General features: G+C 46.4%; 1 protein-coding gene across 2 annotated transcripts in view; it reads right to left on the reverse strand.

Moving 5' to 3' along the window:
- Positions 1-22,597, reverse strand: part of LOC119402461 (USP6 N-terminal-like protein) — a 234,042-nt gene that overhangs the window by 162,933 nt on the left and 48,512 nt on the right. For both annotated transcript variants that reach the window (XM_037669618.2, XM_049418653.1), the window contains exon 2: positions 1,872-2,021. In XM_037669618.2, the coding sequence (XP_037525546.1) occupies positions 1,872-1,875 (4 nt within the window). In that variant the 5' untranslated portion in view covers positions 1,876-2,021. The remainder of the gene's footprint in view (positions 1-1,871; positions 2,022-22,597) is intronic.

Below are 22,597 nucleotides of genomic sequence, written 5' to 3' on the forward strand. Positions count from 1 at the left end.
GTGCTTCAGCCAGCATGGGAATGATGGGTAGTACACGGATTTGTCTAAACTTCGTTCTTTCGGCTCCGTTTGGCTCCGCGTCGCCTGCATCCGCTTTGTCGCAAAACGAAGTTCAGCAAAAGTGAGCAGTTCCACTTCACCACTTGAACTTTTTTAGGCTCACCAGTTCAAATCTGGTCACGAAGTTCACAAAGATCCATTCTTTTATCCGAAAGAAAACCAAAACGCAGCAATAAACAAAGCCACAAGTGCGTTAGAAGCCCGCAAGTACGAAGACTAGGCAAATCCGTGTACTACCCATCATTCCCATGGTGGCTGAACGATCGCAGCGCCAGAGTCTTCTCTAGTTAATTTTAGGAAACTATGGAGCGGGGGGTTGTATGCCTTGTGCATTCCCCGCGATGTCCGCGCTGAAGTCACAGAGCGTACGAAGGTCACTTCGCTCGCTGCAGCGGCCGCGTTTGCGAAAGGAGCGCGCTGTTCAAACAGAAATAAGTAACAACTGCGACGCTTAGTTCGTGCTCGTCCTGTGTGCTAGAGGGAACTCTGGCGCTAGTGTTCGTTTCGTGCGTCCTGCTTTATGTTTGAGCAGTGTTCTTCAAGTATCGAGCTGTGACGCATGATAGTTCGCGCTCGTCCTGCGTGCGTTCGTTTCGTGCGTCCTTTGGGCTCGAGCGACGCGCTGGCAATTTCGAGCTGCTTTCCGTTCTTCGCGTTACATTCCAATTTGTTGCTATCGCATTCATTGCTTCGCCGTTGCGGCGAAACCGTGACTTTTTTTTTATTGCAGCTAGTTTAATTACGAGCGACTATTTGTAGTCGAACTCTCTCACGTCATCGGGATCATTTTCAAAACGTGCCGCTCGTGGCGCTCATCGTGTGATACATTTAGCTTAATTTCTCGGTAAGTAGGGTACTGCTGTTGATAATATTGCCGTTTTAGACGTTGTCATACATTGAGCTTTCACTCTGACATAAATTGTTATTTGCCTTTAGTGTCCCTTTAAGAGCTTGGTGACAGATATTTACTAATGCGTGTCTATATCAGCTATTTTGTTAAATGTACGTGCAGATTTTTCAGAATATGTGCAGACATGAACTTTTCTTGTCTTCTTGTGATATGCCACATAGAAGGAAAGCTGTCTATCAAAAGAAACGTTCTGTGGAAAGCACAGCCCTGCATGCATATTTTTTATGTCCCTAGTTGTCTTTGTTGGTTTTTCGCATTCTTTCTATGAACAATTAGTAACAAACAAGCCAAATTGTATGTGCTTCTGAAGTACACTGTCAATCAAAAGTCTCCTGACAACAAATTTAAATTTCTTCTAGCAGAGCCACACAACATGACACTGGTCAAACGTAAACACGTGGGCTGTACTGCACATGATTTCAGGCTCCATACCTAACTTGCAAAGAAAAATATTTTGTTATAATATAGACGCTGTCAAGGTTCTTGCTCATGACTATACAGTCGCCCAAATCGTCAACTAGTGTGCGCAGCGGCGACTTTTCTGTGTCAGCACCGTATGATGGAACGAAGTTGCAAAAAAATTGTTTTGTGGGCACGTGCTTTGTAGGCACACACTTGCCCCCACCCTTATTGGAACTTCATTCAGTCATGCATGGCGAAGATACACAGAAAAGATTGCCGCTCGCGCACGCTTGTTAAAGATTTGGGCAACTGTACACTCATGAGCAATATAAAAGGCAATGCTGAATTTGTGCTTAAGTAATAATTACTCATGATGTGCACAGGTGAATCTGACATTTGGTTGCAAGAGAAGCATTTCCACTTAAAAATTTTAGTTTTTTTTTCCTTTTATATTGCTCAATACCGCGCATCAGGAGAAGGGAGGAAACACGGGGCATACTCATGGCTTATTGGCCGGTGCCGTGGAGAGCAGCCCGAGGGGGGCGTCCACGCATGCCGGCCAACGATGCCCGCGCTCCAGCTCCCCGGCAACGCCGCCAGAGGCACATGGGGGCACACCACACTCACAGCTGGGCCGCTGCTTTTCCACCTGCAGAGCAATGAGCGCACACCATTGGCGAGGACGAGATACAAAGGACAGGGTGATAACAGGGTCGCAACATCGCCTCTCTCAGCACTTCCGCAGTATAGACAGTTGGGAAAGTCTCCGAAGAAAGCGCACAGCACCTGCTGCATCTATTCTGTCGCCCCTTTTTGCCTGTGCTAATTACTTTCTCTGTGCCAACACTTCTAGACAGCTGACCGGCAATGCTGCAGCAGAAGCCGCAGATATCATCTGTCTCTAATACCGAGAGCAACAGCCACTTGAAGCAAACAATCGGCACAAAAGTAGAAATTTGAGGCACATGTTAGCTTATCAGAGGAGCAAGAGGACAAGGAAGAGTCCAGCAGTGGAGAATGCAGCAAGAAGAAGCATGCACCGCTGTTTGCTGTCTGTGCGAATGGTGTTGAATAAGAAATTATGCCACTCGCTGCATTTAGCACGGGATTTAGAATTACACCAATCGCTACACAAGAGCCTTTTCTTCTTCGAACGCGCGGATTACTTTCAGTCTGTTCACGAGCGGGCACGTGGCGACATCTCGCGGTGGCTGCGGTGACTACGCAGCTCACAACACGGCCGGTCTGGAGGCGCGCGCTTGCTGCGAGCGCGCACCTCCAGACCGGCCGTGCTCACAAGGACTTGTTGGGCTAGTTGGTCACTTGTCATTTCGAATATATTCGGCGCAACTCGGAATTTACACGTAAAACACACTCACATTGTGTTCCTGAGTGGATGCGTGTGTGAATGTGTGCTTTACGTGTGAATGCCAAGTTGCGCCGAATATCTTCAAAATGCAGCACACGATGCTCCACTCTGCCAATGGCAGTGGACTTTGGGCTTATGGCATGGCGCGGTCATTTGGGCTTATGGCATCAATTAAATTGTCAAGCGAACAGCGATAGATTTCTAGCTGACTTTGAGAAATTGTAAATTCCAGGGCATGTGCCGCGCTATAATGTTTGGCTCCCGTGTTCGCAGGAGCCTCGATTTCCGATCGGCAGCATTTTCTGATCATGCTGAAGTGCATGGTCCCTTTCAATTATCTGAACAGTTTCATTGTCTGATGAAGTCGCAAGGCTGTGCCTTTGGGCTGTTACGTTGGCTACTTGGTGTCGAAGTTACCTGAAATTTTCACTACTTGCACACCCCTCTGCCGTTATATACGTTCTTCCACATAAATACCTGTTGTCAGTCCAAGTCCATGAGTAGTCACATTCTTGTTCCATTATTAAGTGCGTCACTGACAAGCCAATAGTGACGTTATAACCAACAAAATGTCCCAGCTACGCCGCAAGGGCAAACACACGAATGCAACAACAAAATATTGGAATGTTATGAGAAAAAAAGACTAGAAGCTCACTCCTCCAGCAAACGAGGCCAAGGTAGAGAGTGAAGTAACTTTCGTGCTGTCGTGGCTTCAACGCAAGCTTTGCAATGGGGACACACGTACAAAGCTATGAGCCATATCTTGACCCCTTTAGAGATAAGCGCGTGTCCACAGGAGACAACTACCTGTAATTCAGGAGACAACTACCTGTAATTCCCTCTCCGGCTCGGCGCCTGTCTCCACGTGTGTATGTGTCCATATCAGGGGCGTAGCCAAGGGGGTGGGGGTTGGGGGGGTTCAACCCCCCCCCCCGAAATTTTTCGGTTTTGCTTGCGTATATATACACGCACACATACAAACGCACGCACGAACATACATAAAGTATGGTTGAACCCCACCCGAAAAAAATTTCTGGCTACGCCCCTGGTCCATATCGCCACGTGTACGTGTCTTCTCTCGCTTGGTCCCGCCTTTTGCACTGCTGTTAAAGTGACATGCCTATCTCCATGCGTGTGACGAAAGACAAAGCGGGGCGGGGGAGGTGACACCCTTTTATCGTGCCCCCTTCGCACCATCCTGCGGGTTAGTAAACAAGCCTCAGTGACGCTCAGGCAGCCCAGAGGTGCATGTACCGCCAACATTAAAGGGTGTCCATAAATAACGTCTATAAAAGAAATTCTTCATTCCCCACGTACTTCTCACGCCTGACAGCAGGTATTTTTGAGGAGTAGGGTAGCAGATTATTTCATTCTAAAGAAAAAGAAGCAGTATCTGTGCATCCGAAATAAGGTTAGCACTACTTTATTGTTACCCTTGCATTCTGTGTCAGCAGGGTTTTCCATGATTTTTCCAAGATTTCTATAACTCTCTCTGAATATCGCTGGGCTAATGAAGGTTCGAAGAAAAAATCGTGGTATGCTAAGCTGTCATGCCAGCTTACAGTTTCTATTATCTTCTAAGAATATTCAGACGAGACAACCTATATCCCAGATTTGACTAAAGCATGTCCCAATGAACTCTAAAAGTTCACACTAGTAGAGAACAATGCCCTGCCAAGTGCCGCCACCCGCCTGCAGAAACCGTCCCAAGCAAAGGGGGTAGGTAAGGAAGGCACTGCTTAGTAAAGAACAAAACAAGACACACATACAGCTGCCCACACCTGTTCAGAGCTTGTCATGCAGATAATGCTGGGAAGGACAGGCACATATGCCGTGAAAACCATGGCATTGTTTTTCAACTATGGACCTCCATTTTTTCCCTTGATAAGAGACATTCTTTTGACTGATGAGAGATATCTTGGCAGAGGTGTATGTATAGGGTGTGTTCTGATAAGGACAGACCAAGGGGGGTCCCGACTATTTTTTGTTTTGCACGAAATTTTTATATGAGCTGGGCAAATGTCTCTGTAGAAAGGAATGAACCTTCGTTTTGCGGAAATTATCACGGATTTCTAGGAAAAAAATCGCGTTTCACAACAGGTGGAAAAAGGCAATTCTGCAACTTTCAGATTTCACAATTTTGGAGGCCTATCACTAAAAACTTAACGCATTGTCGACATCAGTGTTAATTTTTGGTAAATTTTCAGCAATAGTACTATCTGCCTACGGAAATTTAAATTTGTGTGACTGACAGTACATTTTTCAAAAATTGCCAAACATTGATTTTTGAGCGGCTGCCTCTGGCTGACCCCAAACTCAAGGGTCTTTTTTCGCAGTTTTCGCTAAAGCGCTGAAGCTGAAAATATTTCTCACAAGTCTACGAAAGGTTTTTCGCTAATTAAGCAAAAAGTTATGCGACTAGACTGCATATTTATTCCGTTATAAAATCCCAAAAATGCCGTAATTCCAAAACTAGCGAAAATTGCAACATTTTAGGGTCATTTAAAAAAAATAATCATCACCGATTTTTATGAAAATGATGAACTATACCCGGCCATGACTGCTAAATATTGTGCTGCAAAAATTTGTTGCATTATTTTGTTTTAAGTGAGAAAATTGAGCTTATTTTATTACCCATGTATGGTCCTAACATCAATGTGTGGAAGTCTAATAATAAAATAAATTTAATAGAAATATTTAGTTCGTAGCTCGCTTTTTTGGTTTTAATAATGACGATGGACCCAGCTTGTGTCTTTTTGACCGTTTTGAGTCACAGAAAAGCTGAGCTTGAATTTTTCAGAGCTCCTCTGTCTGTGTCCGTACCAGTACATTGAGGCAGCCGGCACCCGAGAGCGCGTACAAATGAAAGCTCGTGGTGTAGAGCGCAAATCTTTCTGCACGTCAACCATTTTAGTTCACATCATACCACGTATCTAACGCAAAAGAGATTTAACTAGTATTTCCCTAACAGTACGGGAAAATGTTATTGTTGCGTTAGTGTGCCTAGACCCGATTGCTCGCTGCTGGGTGGTAGAGAAAGGGGGCCCGAAATGTGAGGTTCGCGTTTGTTTCTTTAAGGAAAATGATTATAACTTGCCCTAAGACTACTTGAGGGCCATATTTCGATGAAAATCCTGCAAAAATATCTTCCTATACTTTATTAATAATAAAAGCCTTCGTGTTACCATCTTCAACTGCGTACTTACCCTGATTTTCTTCCATCAAGCAACGAAATTTATGGACTAGAGTTGGTTACAATAATGTACAGGTGGCTCGGGCATTACCATTGTATGGGAATACTGAGACCGTTGCTGTCTTAATATTTCGACGAATTTATCATTCGCAGAAACGGGTTGAGATGGTGGGAATGAGGGAGTTATGAATCTACAAGAAGCACGTTCATGTTGCGCATTAAATAGTTTATTCACGTCACCTAGAATGAGTAATATCCATTCGGGCGATCAAATTTTGCACACTGCAGATTCACAACTCCTTCCACTCTGTGTCTGCGCACCGCGCTACGTACAGGAAATTCCCTTGGCCCGATTTCATGTCTTTGCACATGTGGGTTGCCTGAATACCTTGAACCCGTCTGGCAAGTTTCCATTCCTCCTTCTTCAGTTCTCTGAAGGCTTCCACTTCACTCTTCTCCATATGCAGTAAGAAAACCTTTTTCAGTTTACTGGCTATAATAGTAACGAAATCATCTTGCGCACTGAATGACGTCGGTGGCGGGTGAACGCAGGTTATGTAGTGTGGCTTGGTGTTTCACAAGGCCACCGACGCCGTCGCAGGTATTTTTGCCGTGCCCCGTTGCCGAAAAATCCCACTTGGTTGTCTGAAGCTGACTGCATTGCAATTCGTGCAGTTGGAAGCGGTTCCTAAAATGGGTAGCTGCTCCATCACTCACAAGTGTTAGTTTCGTGTAAATTGGAGCATAATCTTCAATGTGATCCTTGATTTTTCTCAGGGCCTAGCAAGCACGTGCAGAGTCGTGGCAAACGACATCGCTAATTATTGCGCGATACAACGCAAGTAAAGATGCTAACTTGCGTACTTTGCCAATGGTAAGATTGTACTTCATCTGGGAGTACGATGGACCAATTTTCGGCGAAGTAAAAGTGGAAAACAATGGAACCCTTTTCGCAACACTGTTTTTCCTCGTGTATGGCATTTGCTTGCGTGCGCGTGAGGTAGTTATGAGGGATCCATTTCATGTTCACATTTTGAAATTCCTTTAGGAATGCTGGAGGCATCATGGTCTTCTTTATTAGTTCACCTCATTCCCAAGTAGCAAATACAATTTCTTCGTCCGGTGCTATGCCAAGAGTTCCCAGGCTGAGACCATTCTTCACAGGACATTGTTCGCACTCGCCTAATTAAACATTTGGTGCTAGGCTGCGTGCACACACAGAGCGACTGCACATCATCAGTCGACATCAAAGACCCCGACGCATTTTTGATCCCAATAAGGCATAGTTTGAAACTTGCACAATATGCCCATACACACCCCTCTCAATGCGGTGAGCATTTGACCCATTCTGGGCGCAAAGATATGAATTTTGTCAGACCAACCGCTGACAGCGGATTACCAAGTTTGTAGACTGAGTATGTCTCTCGTAGCGACCGCGTCATGAAACGCTTCGAAATGAATTCGGCTTTTCCGTCGATGCGCACGCGCACCACATCTTTCTTGTTTGGACTCTGTCTTGAACAGTCCAGCTCATCTTTTGTGTAGTATTCAAGGATTTTGTTGGTGTCTGCTTCACTCAATTTTTCTCTGCAGTACGGCTCCAAAAGGCTCCACACACCTTGTTCTGCAGCTATCTTCCTGGCCTTTAGAACCGCGTGCTTCGTTGCCTCTGGAATGAAGCGTCGCACCTCTTTTATTGTTAGGCTCAGATGTATCAAGGATAGCAGACGGCAGCGCTCTCAAAAAGATGTGCACTTGATGTACGCTGTGTGTAGGTTTTTCTTCCAGCTGGCACAGGCGCAGCAACTGAATTGTGATGGAATGTCTTTAATACCGTATGCTGTGCGAATTCCGCATCGAATGTTTCTTACAGCAGCTCTAGTAATTTCATCTGCCTTGCGCTTTGTGTATGAGAGTCTCTTCCCTTTCTTTACACTCCGAGGAGGCTTTAGTGGCGACACTGCTGATGGGGCACCAACGACTGCCTTAATGCTTTCCATAACTTCCTCTGTAGTCTGGAAACCCTGATTGGACTGACTGGATTCCTCTTCCATACGCTCAATGTCTTCCTTAAAGTTCCTAAAGCAATTCTAGCACACAAAGTGCGATTCATGCACTCTGAGCGCTGTGTCAGCTTCCAACACTTTCTTTAGATTGTCAATTCCCAAGTCTTTGACACTGCGGAAATTCCTTTGAAACCTGATCTCCCGCTTGTGTCTCTTTAAGCAGTCGGCGCAGCAATTTCGTTCAGGAAACTTCGCCATCAGAACTGTGCCACAGTGCGGTCTCTCTGTGACACAGTAGGTTACAGTGAGTATAAGGTACAATCACTTTGGGGTGAAGGTAGCGTCCAAGGAAGTTCTTAGTGCAATAACGAAAGTTCAGTAGCCGGATCGCAGCTGATGTCTTGACACCAGGGTTTACGTGAAGAGAGCTGCTTGCAGTGGGCTTCTTACTTACTCCGCAATCTCTGTCTTATCTGCTTACGAGATAAGTTATTATTAATAATAGAGGACGACACGATAACTACAATGTGATGAAAAAACTGTATCATTGACACACGTAGAAAACAACACGACTTCTTTGTTCGAGTTCACTATACAGACTGACATACGGTCCACACCCAAAAGCTTCTTTTCAGGGGTGAGGGGAACGCTCTCTCCTGTCTGGGGCCGACTGTTGCAGGCGCACCGCGGTGCGTCTCGCATTTCACGACGGTCATGTGTTCTCCGTCACAGGTTCTCGGAGTGCTTGGCTGTTATACGTACTTTTGTTTCCCTCTCTTGCGGGTGGCATTCAATTACGCCCTGGTCTTGCTGTACGCGCTCTCGCGCGCCTGCTGCCTCAATGTGTTGTAGTATGGATACAGACAGAGGAGCTCTGAAAAATTCAACCTCAGCTTTTCTGTGACTCAAAACGGTCAAAAAGACACAAGCTGGGTCCATCGTCATTATTAAAACCGAAAAAGCGAACTACGAACTAAATATTTCTATTAAATTTATTTTATGATTAGAGCGCCACACATTGATGTTAAGACCATACATGGGTATTAAAATAAGCTCAATTTTCTCACTTAAAACAAAATAATGCAACATATTTTTGCAGCACAATATTTAGCAGTCATGGCCGGGTATAGTTCATCATTTTCATAAAAATCGGTGATGATTATTTTTTTTTAAATGACCCTAAAATGTTGCGATTTTCGCTAGTTTTGGAATTATGGCATTTTTGGGATTTTATAACGAAATAAATATGCAGTGTAGCCGCATAACTTTTTGCTTAATTAGCGAACAGCCTTTCGTAGACTTGTGAGAAATATTTTCAGCTTCAGCGCTTTAGCGAAAACTGCGAAAAAAGACTCTTGAAATTGGGGTCAGCCAGGGGCAGTCGCTGAAAAATCAAAGTATGGCAATTATTCAAAAATGTACTGTCAGTCACACAAATTTAAATTTCCGTAGGCCGATAGTACTATTGCTGAAGATTTACAAAAAATTAACACTGATGTCCACAATGCGTTAAGTTTTTAGTGATAGGCCTCCAAAGTTGTGAAATCTGAAAGTTGCAGAATTGCCTTTTTCCACCTGTTGTGAAACGCGAATTTTTTCCTAGAAATCCGTGACAATTTCCGCAAAACGAAGGTTCATTCCTTTCTATAGAGACATTTGCCCAGCTCATATAAAAATTTCGTGCAAAACAAAAAATAGTCGGGACCCCCCTTGGTCTGTCCTTATCTGAACACACCCTATAGAACAATGGTAAAGAGGTGTTCCCACTGTGAGGCGTACCTGTGCCCTCGAAAGATAAACCAATGTGCGGCCTGTGTCTGGCCATACTCAAATGTATGCCACAACTTAAACAACACTTAAGAGTATACTTTGTTGGGCTAGTTGGTTCATAATCTTCAAAATTGGCTAGCGCGAAAATCGACAAGGACTAAGAAGGAACACTGATGTACAGGACAGGCGCTACTCGCAACTGAACTTTATTCAGAAACGTCTTCCTACATATATACACAGCCGAGTGGCGCGCGCAGGCGCAATGCACATGACAGTCGACATGCTAATCAGGACCGGGATACCAAAACATATTCGCATTATAACCAAGTGTCTAAGAACAGTCTTTCCTTATTGCGCAGAACAACAGAAGTGTCAAAATGCTGCCGTCAGTGACCCTGTGAACATGCGACATCTAGAAATCACTCTCTCTTCACTCGGCAAATTACGTCATCCAACGGGACAGAGGGATGGACACTGGCCACTTGGACGATTGCGAGAACATGCTCAAGGCCAGGGTGCGCGCAGGTGTAGCTTGCCTCTCTGTGCAGCTCCCAGCACGCTCGTTGAAACGAAAAAGATTGAACAAATCCTTGAAACTGCGCTTGTACTTGACCGGCTCAAATAATTTTGGGGGCAATAAATTCGTGAAATAATAAAGACTGATAGTGAGGTTATTCGACGACTACGTGCAAAGAGTTGCGAGGCCCCTTTAAGCAAAACTGGAGCATGCTGTGAGCAAAACTTGCCCATGTAGTCCACATTATTTCTCAAAAAAGACAAACTTTAAGGTGCTTCGCTATAACTGCTATTTGGGCCTGTTGGTATGCCATTAGTAGGTACCACTAAAAAAATTGCAACCGTTCCTTCTGTAATAATAATAATAATATCTGGGGTTTAACGTCCCAAAACCACGATATGATTATGAGAGACGCCGTAGTGGAGGGCTCCGGAAATTTCGACCACCTGGGGTTCTTTAACGTGCACCTAAATCTAAGTACACGGGCCTCAAACATTTTCGCCTCCATCGAAAATGCAGCCGCCGCGGCCGGGATTCGATCCCGCGACCTTCGGGTCAGCAGTCGAGCGCCATAACCACTAGACCACCGTGGCGGGGCAACCGTTCCTTCTGTATGTGTCTGCTATGCTTAAACTGCTTCAACTTTAAAAATTATGTTAATTTTGCAGTAACAGATTATTAGCAAAGAAAATGAAGACCAGACAGTTCTATTTTCACACATCATGTCGAAATAATAGTGATGTGAAGCCAAAGATCAAAACATAAATTCGCATATTGTCACTCTTGTGTTTTGTAAAGCTTTTTAACACGAAAGTGTTTTATGCCGGGGTCCACCAAGATTTTCATGACGTATTTCCGTCACGGAAATACGTCAGCAAAATGAACGCCATCAAATGGCAAAGAAAAAAAAAACTATAAGAAAAAGTTCAGTTGACAGGAGTCGAACCCATGACCTCTCGGTCCGCGATGATGGCTGGCGGGCGTTTAGCCCATACCGCCAAACACATAACGGTGGCTACATGAACGCGCCTTTTATCTTTCACCCTTTCCTCTCACAGTGCTCTTGCATGGATGGATGGATGAATGCTATGAGCATCCCCTAATAACGGGGTGGGGACGTGTGCCACCAGGCTCGAAAAACAAAACAAAAAAACGTGCCGGTGCTGCGTCCGTCCCATTCGGCGCGTTTCCAATAGAAGTGTAATTTCGTTTAACCCACCGCGAGGTGGTAAAGCCCAAGCCTCGCTCATAGCATCCATCCATATCGAAAAATCACACCATCTCCCGCTAAAGGGGACCTGAGGCGATGCGAAGCAGCGCTTCGGCATGTAGAGCCCGCGTTTCAGAGGGGGAGTGGAGAGGGGAGGGGAGAGAGGCAAAGGGTAGAGGGGAAGTGGAGAGGGAATGGGGGAGGGGAAGGGGAGAGGGGATAGAGGGAAATGAGAAATGGGAAGTGGAGAGGGGGCTGGGAGAGGGGGCGTGGAGAGGGAGAGGTGTGTGGAGAGGGCTTGCGCATGCGCAGTAAGGGTGGTCACGCCGCACACCACCACCACCACCGGATAGAACTCCACTATAAGATGCTTCACATCTAAAATAGCTCTCCGACGCTCGCCTGGCTATTCTAGTACACTATAGCCCGGCTGTCGCACCGCGTTCCCCGCTCGCCCTGTGAGAATTCACTGCCGGGCTAGAGGGAAGACAATGCGCGTAGCGTTTCCCTTCGCGTTTCACGACGCTTCGGAGGAGTGCATATTGAGTATCGGTGTCTATTATGTGCTTGTTGATGCCATATTTGCGCGGAATTCACCACATGCGGTGTCCACGTATATGTTAGAGCTTCAGCTACGGCAAGGGTTAAATCATAATCACGGGCGTCAGTCGTCGGTACGGAGATGTGCCACTAGGCGTCAACGAGAGTGCATCCACATCAGGCGGTGCTACATCTGCCAAACAACGATAGACATTATACAGGCTCTGATATACCAACGCCCTAAAGCAATCAACTACTTCTGTGACGACACGTTTCACTTTCGGGTTATACCGAGTGCTATGACACAGGGATCAAGCATCTCTTTTGAAACCTGCCAAGCTCAGCCTTTGGTCCTCTTGAAGCACAATGCAGCCTGCCCTTAGCGATAAGAGAAATCAGTTTCGCCAGAAAGGCAGGGCACCAATAGTGATCACAACATATGTTTCAGACCAGGGGTTGGCAACCTTTTGAGGCAGAGGGCCGAGCTTGCACGAAGCCGACATGTCGGGGTATCGGGAGGGGGGGGGGGGGGGGCTTTGCAGGCAAAGAGAAAAAGTTCCGTGAATTGACAATAATGTATAAAACTGGAATAGAAATCATGTTTATTTAAAATGGAAAAGCAATCACGTTTGTTTAATAGCGAAAGAGCTTCTTTACAGACAAGATAGGAAGTGACAAGGAGAGTGGGGGAGGAGTTCTGACGTCATATGCCAGGAGCTGCATAATAGTGCCCTGCGGTCCGTGTGCGGCCCACGGGCCACAGGTTGCAGACCCCCGTTTTAGACGATACACAAAATAATAATAATAATAATAATAATAATAATAATAATAATAATAATAATAATAATAATAATAATAATAATAATAATAATAATAACATCTGGGGTTTAACGTCCCAAAACCACGATATGATTATGAGAGACGCCGTAGTGGAGGGCTCCGGAAATTTTGACCACCTGGGGTTCTTTAACGTGCACATAAATCTAAGATACACAAAATAGGGTTTGTATTCACCATATGTAATGCAGTAAACAGTGACTTATATGGGTTAGAAACGGCGCGTAAACTACGAGGACACAGAAAGGAACGGACAGGACCCATGAAGCCTTACTAACCCACGAAGCTCAAACCCTTTTAAAGTGGCTTATCATCCACGAGGGCGGTGTTGCACGAGCACAAGTAAACGAGTACAGATATCTCTCAATGACAGTGGAAACTCGATGTTACAACGCTGGCACGATGAACAGAGCAGAACAGTGAGCAAACACTGCGTTGCATTTCGCTTCGATGCATCCTTTAAGCTCCCAATGATGCAATCTCTGACTGTCAGCATGTAAGAAAACAGTGCTCCTGAAACCACCAGCCACGTTGGCTAAGCAGTGCAGAGAGCTAATAAGCATACGACACGTGAGGCACATCTGAATTTCATCGCACTGTAATGGGTGTGACGCCTTGGAGCTTTGGACGCATCACGGTGCCATCTGGTGACAAACAAACGAATGACAAACAAATGAAAATTGTGGTCGCATTGTTCTCTACGAGCAAAATACTCGAGTGCGAATGCAAGGGCTACGAAGGAGCAATCATGAATTTAGCGATGGATAGAAATGTGCATTTGCTCGAGAACATTTCTGGCATCAACTTGCACCAAACGCGGTCAGATGGTGCTGGTCATGGGTGCAATGTGCAACAAATCTGCCTACGGATGCAATGTGCATTTTGCAAGTTCACAGCAGCACTTGAAGCCTGCAGAGAGTGAGTTTTTCGTCAATCCATACAAAGAAGACTTCAAACCCAGCCAGGAAGCGGGCATGGATAAGTTGGACTGTGATGACTCGGGCCCGTAGTGCCCCGCGAAATACTGCTGTTGCACATAAGTGCGTATGTATCGTTTTACTTCAGGTGCTCAGAATAACAGGGAGCTGAGCTAGTTGGTAAGTATTCATTCTAAAAAGACAGGGCGCGCAAACACGGACACAAGAAAGAAGTCAGGACACCACAAACGCCGACTAACAACTGAATTAGATGCACAACGGCGGAAAAGAAAGAAGGCACGAAAACTTATCTGCGCATGCCCATGCAAGAGGCGAACCTATCAATCCGGCACGCGTGGGGGACGCAAACGATAACTGTTAAGGCATTTGATTTCATCTTTATGCAAGTTAACCGACGGTTGGGTCACGCATGCGCTACCACTATTCTCGATATGCCATGCCTCAATCAGACGCGTTTCTTCATTCCTATGTCGGTACAAAACTGCGCATTCATTGAATTTTGGCGTGCACTTACAATCTCGACAATGTAAAGATAGATTAGAAGGTGAGCCTCCGGTTAGTGATCTTTTATGTTCTAATCTCTGGTTAATGCAGCGGCCCGTCTGTCCTACGGCCGCAGCTAAAGGAACCTTATACACCACACTTGTATGGCAATCAGTGAATTTGTTTGTGTGTTTTACGAAACAAATATCGGTTCGCTTCTTGTCTTTTACTCGCTCATTCTTCCTCTGCACAGCGGCACAAATCTTACCTAGCTTATTGGCAGCCGTGAAAACAACATTAACGCCGTATCTACTTCCTACTTTCTTTAGCCTGTGAGATACGCAATGAATGAATGTACGGTATACCTACGACACGTTTCTTCCTATCGCTTCCTGTAACCATGCTCGGACTGAACATGATGGATTTCTTTAAACGCTCAGCGACAGTAGGCACTGCATCACGGGGATAACCTACATCTACAAGACTCGTAAGCTGTGCGTTAAAGCTATCACTCATTTTGTGCTCACACGACTTGGTGAGGGCAGACTTGTGGCAAGACATGGCGATACCGTTTTTTACAACCTTCAAGTGCTTCGAGGAAAAATTTAATAGCGGTTTTGAAGATCTAGGAGCATACTGCCAGACACGTGGTTCTTCTGAAACGTACGTTCTTCTACATTAACCAGAGATTATTAGAACCAGGGTGTCGGAACGGAACGAAAACCAAAAACGAAAAACGAAAAAAAAAACGATATTTTTGACCGGAACGTAAACGTAACCGAAACTTTTATCTATTGTTTCGTTCTGGAGTGAAACCGAAATTTTTTCAATCGTTTTTCGGTTCACGAGAAAACTTGGCAATCCCGAACTGAGGTCATGCAACGTGAGCGATTATGCACATCTCAGAGTACAGTATTAGCGCGTACCTCAGGCAGGAATTCCAAAGGAAAGATATGTTGAAATTGTGCGAAAAACGAAAACAGTGGCAACCAGAAATGTTTATATTAACGCAAGTGGACTTTTGCGCGCCTGTCACGCAGGCCAGCGTGGAGAGGGCATTGTCGGCGATGAAGTTTGTTACAGCGAAAGCGGTTATGACATCAGAACAGCCGATTTTGGCACCATCCGCCGGTGTCCGTAACCGCTATCGCGTGAAATAAGAAAAAAAAATGAAATGAGAAATAAATTTCTAGGATCCGAATGGATTTTAACCCTCACCCTGTGCGTGGCAGTCGAGTATCCCACCACAGTGTCACGCTGTTGCTTGTAACTTCTCCGCAAAAATACTCTACACAGGCGTCACGACGGCCAAGGAATCGTGTTAACATATGTTATATAGCGTGGCGAATTGCTCAAGGAGTCAGTCGTTGAATGCTTTCAACCCGTTACAAAGGGCTCTGCCATAATTCTTCATCGTCATTAGCCACAGCACAAAGTGCACATAGTGCCTCACAGATGTGTAGCGGTACTACCATTCTCCGAAGAATGAAGAAAAATGGCATAGTGGGTGCTTCGCTACTACAGAAAAATTATGATTTATGGCGTAGTGGGTACTTTGCATGTGTACTTGTATTAGTTTCCCCAAGAAAGTATAGAACGGGCTCTAGAAAGGCTGTTGTTCCAACTTACGCTGTGACTGTGCTGCATGTTCCGCGCAGGCCTGGCGAATGTTTTTATCCAGATCAGCGGTCTCGCACAGAGAGTGCACTCAATGACGTGCTGCTTTTGAGATCGTGCTCACTCCCTTCACACAAAGCATTGAGCTCGCTAAAAAAATTCGTAATTGACTTTTGAGAAAATAAATATTATGACTTTGAAGGGTATAGTACTGGTTTGTGCTAGTTGGTAGGAATTCGTGGTAGAGTTTCTTCCACTCCTCTGAAGAACGTAGAAAGAACGTGTTTTACCTCTCTCCCACTTTCGTAATTAAGAGGAGGGCAAGTAACTATATCACAAATCTTATGTTTCTATGAGTACTTTAAATTCAAATTTTTGCATTAAAAAAAAAAAAACATTACGAACCGTTACGGAACGTTTTTTTTTTTTTTTTTTAGTTTTGGAAGAGAAACAGAACGAAACTTTTTGCGGTGGAACGAAACCGAAACCGAAACGAAAAACATTTCGTTCCGACACCCTGATTAGAACATAAAAGATCACTAACCGGAGGCTCACCTCCTAATCTATCGTTACATTGTCGAGATTGTAAGTGCACGCCAAAATTCAATGAATACGCAGTTTTGTACCGACATAGGAATGAAGAAACGCGTCTGATTGAGGCATGGCATATCGAGAATAGTGGTAGCGCATGCGTGAGCCAACCGTCGATTACCTTGCATAAAGATGAAATCAAATGCCTTAACAGTTATCTTTGGCGTAGGCCCCCACGCGTGCCGGATTGATAGGTTCGCCTGTTGCATGGGCATGCGCAGATAAGTTTTCGTGCCTTCTTTCTTTTCAGCCGTTGTGCGTCTCTTCAGTTGTTAGTCGGCGTTTGTGGTGTCCTGACTTCTTTCTTGTGTCCGTGTTTGCACGCCCTGTCTTTTTAGAATGAATACTTCAGGTGCTTCGTCAATTATTACCGTATTGCTTACAACTTGCTTCAACTGCTGGTACACTGCAGGCTGTGCCAGGCTATGCTGCTTTGCTTCCAAGTGTATTGTACTCGTGTGATCGTGGCACGCCAAGAAGGAACAAGAAGCAGGGCACAGAGTGTGGCGATAATATGCGCTACGAACATCTTATCTGCCTCTTAAAAAACAACATACCCAGGATGCCCCGGTCCACCGATTGTTCAACTCAAAACGGTGCCCCAGACACCCTCTCCCTCCCATCCAAAAAAGAAGCTTATAACTGGGCGTGCGCATGCCCCATACACTGACTTAGTAGGGAGGGGAGGGGGGGCGCTGCGTTGAACCGAAAGTTAGTTAACCTGCACGACGTTGCACCTGCAGACAAGCAGGTGCATTTTAACTTTAACCAGACAATATTGCAGCTCTGTCGATGCAGGGGGCGCTTCGATTGTTCTCGCAAGATAATGTCACTAAATGTGATCGCGTTGCAGAAGACATGCTTTTCAAAGACGGCAAAATGGCTGCGGTGATTTTTAGAACTAGCCTTTGCTGGTGGCTTGCAACTATACAGTCGACCAGCACCTTATTTTGACAGCTCCCGGGGAACACCCACAGCATGATGGATTGCTAGCATTCACCCTTATTCATTCACATTTGATAGAATTCGGTGGTTCACCGAATTCCAAACGGAAGCGCCAGGCCTCGCAGAAGCAACTACAGCCTCCCCGGCCCGGAATATCCCGCACACGGTGGCGTCACAATCACGACATAATGGCGCTGCGCTCAAAATTCTGCTCGATAAAATTGGTTCGAGCAGACGCCGTAAAAATATTCGACGTCGCGGCAAACTAGCGCGAAAATGTAACACGCGCTGACTGGACATAAAAAGCAGAGGCACCAAAAGCTGTCTGAACATTAGAGAAAACTTGAAAAGCGCAAACGACGAATACGAAACACACGAAAGAGGACTGGCGCTTTACTTGCAGCGTGTGCTGCTGCTTCTACGCAGTGGCCAGGGCCCGTATTCTCAAACGATCGCAAAAGGCGATAGTATCGCGTTTGGTGACGTAGAATTTGATGCGTTCAATAAGTAAAAAAAAGACTTGCCTGTGACGTCATTGTTGCAACTGGCCGTTGGTAAGGCGAATGTCGCACAACACGGGAGTGAGCGCACTGTACGAGCGCAGAGCAACCCGAGTACGGCGTTTTCGAGCGTGTGCTGCTGCTTCTACGCAGTGGCCAGGCTTGGCCGGCTTGGCTGTGGCTACTTGAAGTGTAATAAGACGTGTTGAAAGTGCTTTCAACGTTTTTTTGTTCGATTATTTAATGCACAGTATAATATTTAAAGAATGCAACTTTGCGTGAAACGTATTTTCGTTGAGAGTTTAACACGGCGTGCTCGGAGAGTTCAGCTGTAGCGTGCAGCCGCAGCGACATCGTCTCAAGATCTCAACATGTTGCCGGCTCGCGATAAGCCACGCGAGCAACGCACGGTTCATGCTCCTGGGACGTTCAAACCACGAACAAACACGCGCTGGCAAAGAACGAGTGCTGATAACACCCCAAGGTAATGCTCGATGAAAGCTTCAGCGTAAAAAATGCTGCGTATATACACCGAGGATTGAATACTAGAAGCTACCGCCTACGCCACTGAAATGCTAGACTTCACCACGAACCGACGGTTAACGGTGCCTTCGCTAATTGCAAATATGTCGAGAGCACCGTCGAGCACCATGACGCAAAATTGACGTCGGCGGAACTACCAGATGGCGCCCTAACTTTTCCGGTTTACTCAATAGCCAATCAGCGCGCACCAAAGGCGATACTTTTGCGATTGTCGCCTTTTGGGAATACGGGCCCAGGAGATATCGCGTTCTTCAGATTCCTGTAAACAAGCGCCAATTGTGTGGATACGGTATCTCGGCCTAAAACTGGACACGGCCGGCATTTAACCTTACATTTGGTTAGGATATTCTTCTAGCGTGCACCGAGTAGCGAACGAGGCCCAAGAACGTATGCCACTGAAGAACGTCCACTACATGTTGCAGTTGAATACGGCAGGAAACGCGCACGTCATTACACAAGCATGCATCGAGACTCGAGCCACTGCGACAGACGGCTGTTTAGATTACTGCAAACAATTCCGGCGCTGTAGTGTCTACAGGAGCTGCAAGCCTGCAAGTGCCAGGCAGCCCGGAAACAATGGACGAAGTGCACACTGCTCCGACTTGAAACGACTCTTGGCAGATTGCCACGTTTACACACAATTGTTGTATTTGCGGGAATTGGCACAGTAATAAATCACGCCGCAAGAAAGAAAACCGCGAACCACACACATGTTGCATGCCACGATTTCCCGCAGTGATTTTTGCACATACATTAAAGAGACCGCAGTCGCGAACGGAGACATCGTGTGATTGTCTGCTGGTTGTCAATGTTGCGTCTAACAACGAAAACGAGCGCTTAAAGTTCCCTTCTTTCGTTCATTCATCACGAGGGTCTCGTTCCGGCCGACTTCAGGGCGAGTGCTTATTGATCAGCTGCTGCCAGCTCGTACAAAAGATCACGCGCTACGCGAGTGTTCCATATACGAGGAGCGGTGCAGACTGACACCCTGAGTTTTAAAATGCACAGATATGCCCGATAAAGTTTACGGGAGGAGTAGGACGATCGCCGCATCGGACACGCTATTCGAAGGTCGTTCCCTGCCAGCGGCAAGCTGTCTTTTCGTTTATCTTTTCCTCACATTTGTGTCACAATTACCATAAATAAGGTCGGGCTCGATTGCACGCTGAATGCCACTGACGCTGTGTCCAACAGAGAAAGCGAGCCCTGAAATTCCCCTTCTTTCGGACACAGGAAAGGCCGACACGTAAGAGGCGCCGCATGTCGGAACAGACGACGCGCCCCGAGAGCTCGCGATTCGAGGAACCGCACCGGGACGTCGCGCATACGGCTTCGGGGAGCCATTTATGCACCGAGGTTTCAGGCACTGTTCATGGCGGCGAGTAACTATCCGAACGAAGGATATGGAGGAGCAGTACAGCGCCATGCGACCGCGGCAAAAACAACAGCCCCGCACGCCGCAAAGCTACGGCGCAGCGTGAGCCCAACAAGCATCGTCGGCCAACAGGCAGTTTACTTCTTCCTCTGCGACCACGTGACGAGGCCTATCTCGAGCCTGCAGACGCCACACTTTCGCCGCGACACACACCACGCTCCAAGTTCGTTCGGGATCGACGCTTCTTTCGAAAAATATAGAAAATAACCTTGTTCTCGCCAAGGAGGTTAAAAAAAAAAAAAAAATTCTGGAGTGGAAGCTCTAGCAACGCCTCGCCAGCGAAATTGAAGCCAGCTTTTGCCCACCAAAGAGCTCGGAAACACGCTGTTTTCTGGTGGTGCCTACTTAGAGATCAAATGGCTTTGATGCGTTAGTGTAAATACTACGTTAATTAAAAAATAAAACATCGTTGCCGACAAAAGTAGCCCGTCGAGGAGTATTGACAATTGATCTCCAATAAAATTTACCATGACTTTGAGGCTTATTTTCGAAAACGAGTAACACAAAGACGCACTTGGAGCAGTATCTGACCCGTAAAAGATGCCATATTAAACTCGACTGGCGTGCGAGGAAAACGCTCGACTTCCTTCGCCAAACGCTGATTGATGGTTTATCGTGCCCCTACTAAGATGGCGGGCGCGGCCGCCATCTTTTGGTGAGCACGGCTTCGCTCTTGCGCAATAATCGCCACTCCAGCAATTTTGTTGAACCTCCTTGGTTCTAACAGCTGGCAGCTTTGACGAAGTGGCAACACTCGCAACAAGCATACAAAACTGGTGGCTGTCAAGGACAACCGTGTCGCGCGAAGCAAGGCCGTGTAGTTGAACGCTAAAGAAAACAAAGGAGAAGAAATGGCGACAAACTTTCTTGGGCAAAATATTGTGTGCTGCGAGTTTGCGAAGGTAATAAGAATAGTTGGGGTTTAACGTCCCAAAACAACGATATGATTATGAGGGACGCTGTAGTGAAGGACTCCGAAAACTACGGGCACTTAGGGTTCTTTAACGTGCACCTAAATCTCAGCACACGGGCCTCGGGCATTTTCGCCTCCATCGAAAATGCGGCCGTCGTAGCCGGGATTCCATTCCAACCCGCGACATTCGTGTCAGCAGTCGAGCACCATAACCACTAGACAACCGTGGCGGGTGAGTTTGCGAAGTAGTCACATCAGTGGAGGAGCACTGAATTATTTAAAATACCACTCAGCGTGAGAGGGGCCCCGAACAACTTTTGCGTGTAATCGCCCGGTGACCTCAGTGTGGGCCTCACGAATCGAGTGCCGCAAAAACGTCTCGAATCTGTCAAGAACGAGCGGAGTAACGGGGATTTGTAGCACGCTTCAAACGCTCTCTCGTCTTGACGAGCACGGCAAGGGGAAAAGAGTCAGCGCGCGTCGTGACCTTGAGCGCACACGACGAAACGCGATCGCTCTCTCCCGTTGTGATTCATGTGCACGCTAGTGTGGCTACTGTGCACCGTTAGGCTACATTAGAGTCCTTCGATGCTCGCTATACGGAGCACGGCACCGGCACCCCATCGCAAGAAGCGCACCTGATCCAAACGCCGCTCTTCATCAAGAGCGATAGCACGGAAAGCCGATAGCACGCTATCGGCTTTCCGACCTCAAACAGGAGGCGGCGGCAGCTACGAAGCAGTGAGCACCGACCTCTGTATGAAAAGAGGGCGCTTGAGAAAATAGCAACTTCGCGTAAACTCTCCCTTGCCGCGCACGACAGCAAGATTTGGCTGAGCTGTTCACAGCCGTGTCTGCTATCCGCAGGATGTGTTTTTTACCAAGCACGAGGGGTGGTTCACGACCGAGGAGGACCCTCCTTGTTCGCAAAGTCAGAATGAGTCCGTCCTGTCCTCAGTACGATACCAGCGCTTTTTGCGACACGCATTATGAGCGACTGTCTATAAATGCGTGAACATAACTTGATGCCAAGGTTCTCGATAACAAATTTAAAGCAACTGTAAGAGTTAGAATAAATTAGTCCTTTTTAGAGAAACTTAATCGTAACGACAACGTAAATAATTAATTATTGGACAGTAAGTCATGCTATATCATTCTGCCTAAACCAAATTCAACAACCCACTCCAGTCACATGCGACAGTCGTCTGCTTGCAGCGAACATTCATAAAAAGCTAAAAAGAATTTCGAAATTCCTGCCGAAACGTTTGTCTCGCTAAACACGGTACTGGCTTGACTAAAGCGATCGCGTGTATACTCGCGGACAACTTTTCTTGGCAATGAAGGGAAGGCTAGAGAGCCGAACTACGCGTGTGCTACCGCTGAAGATTATAGTCCCACAATTGTGTCCGTGTTTTCTGCGTGAGAATAAAAAAACAACATTACTTTATTTTCTACGGGGCGCTGTTTGAAAAGAGGGTCAGCGCGCACCACGGAGATATTTATATTAGTTTTGCTTTATGCAGTGTCATTTCACGTTTTTGCACCTGTGAAAACGTCGCACCTTTTACGTGCACCTCACAGTCAAAATGGCGTCTTCGTCTTCAGGTGAGCTAGCCACCATAAGGTGAGCACTCGTCACCCTCCAGCTTGTCCGACGACTCGCCGAGGGAGCTTGTGACGAATTTCACTAACAAATGGCTGTGTAAGCCTGTGACGGCCGCTCGAATAATCAAATGGCCGTCACAGGAGGCACAGAAGGTTCACAAACCAAAACTAAATTCGAAACGCGCGCCGACCGGACTACTGCGCGGAGCAGTA

The sequence above is a fragment of the Rhipicephalus sanguineus genome, chromosome 8, assembly GCF_013339695.2.
Source record: "Rhipicephalus sanguineus isolate Rsan-2018 chromosome 8, BIME_Rsan_1.4, whole genome shotgun sequence".
Classification (NCBI taxonomy): Eukaryota; Metazoa; Arthropoda; class Arachnida; order Ixodida; family Ixodidae; genus Rhipicephalus; species Rhipicephalus sanguineus.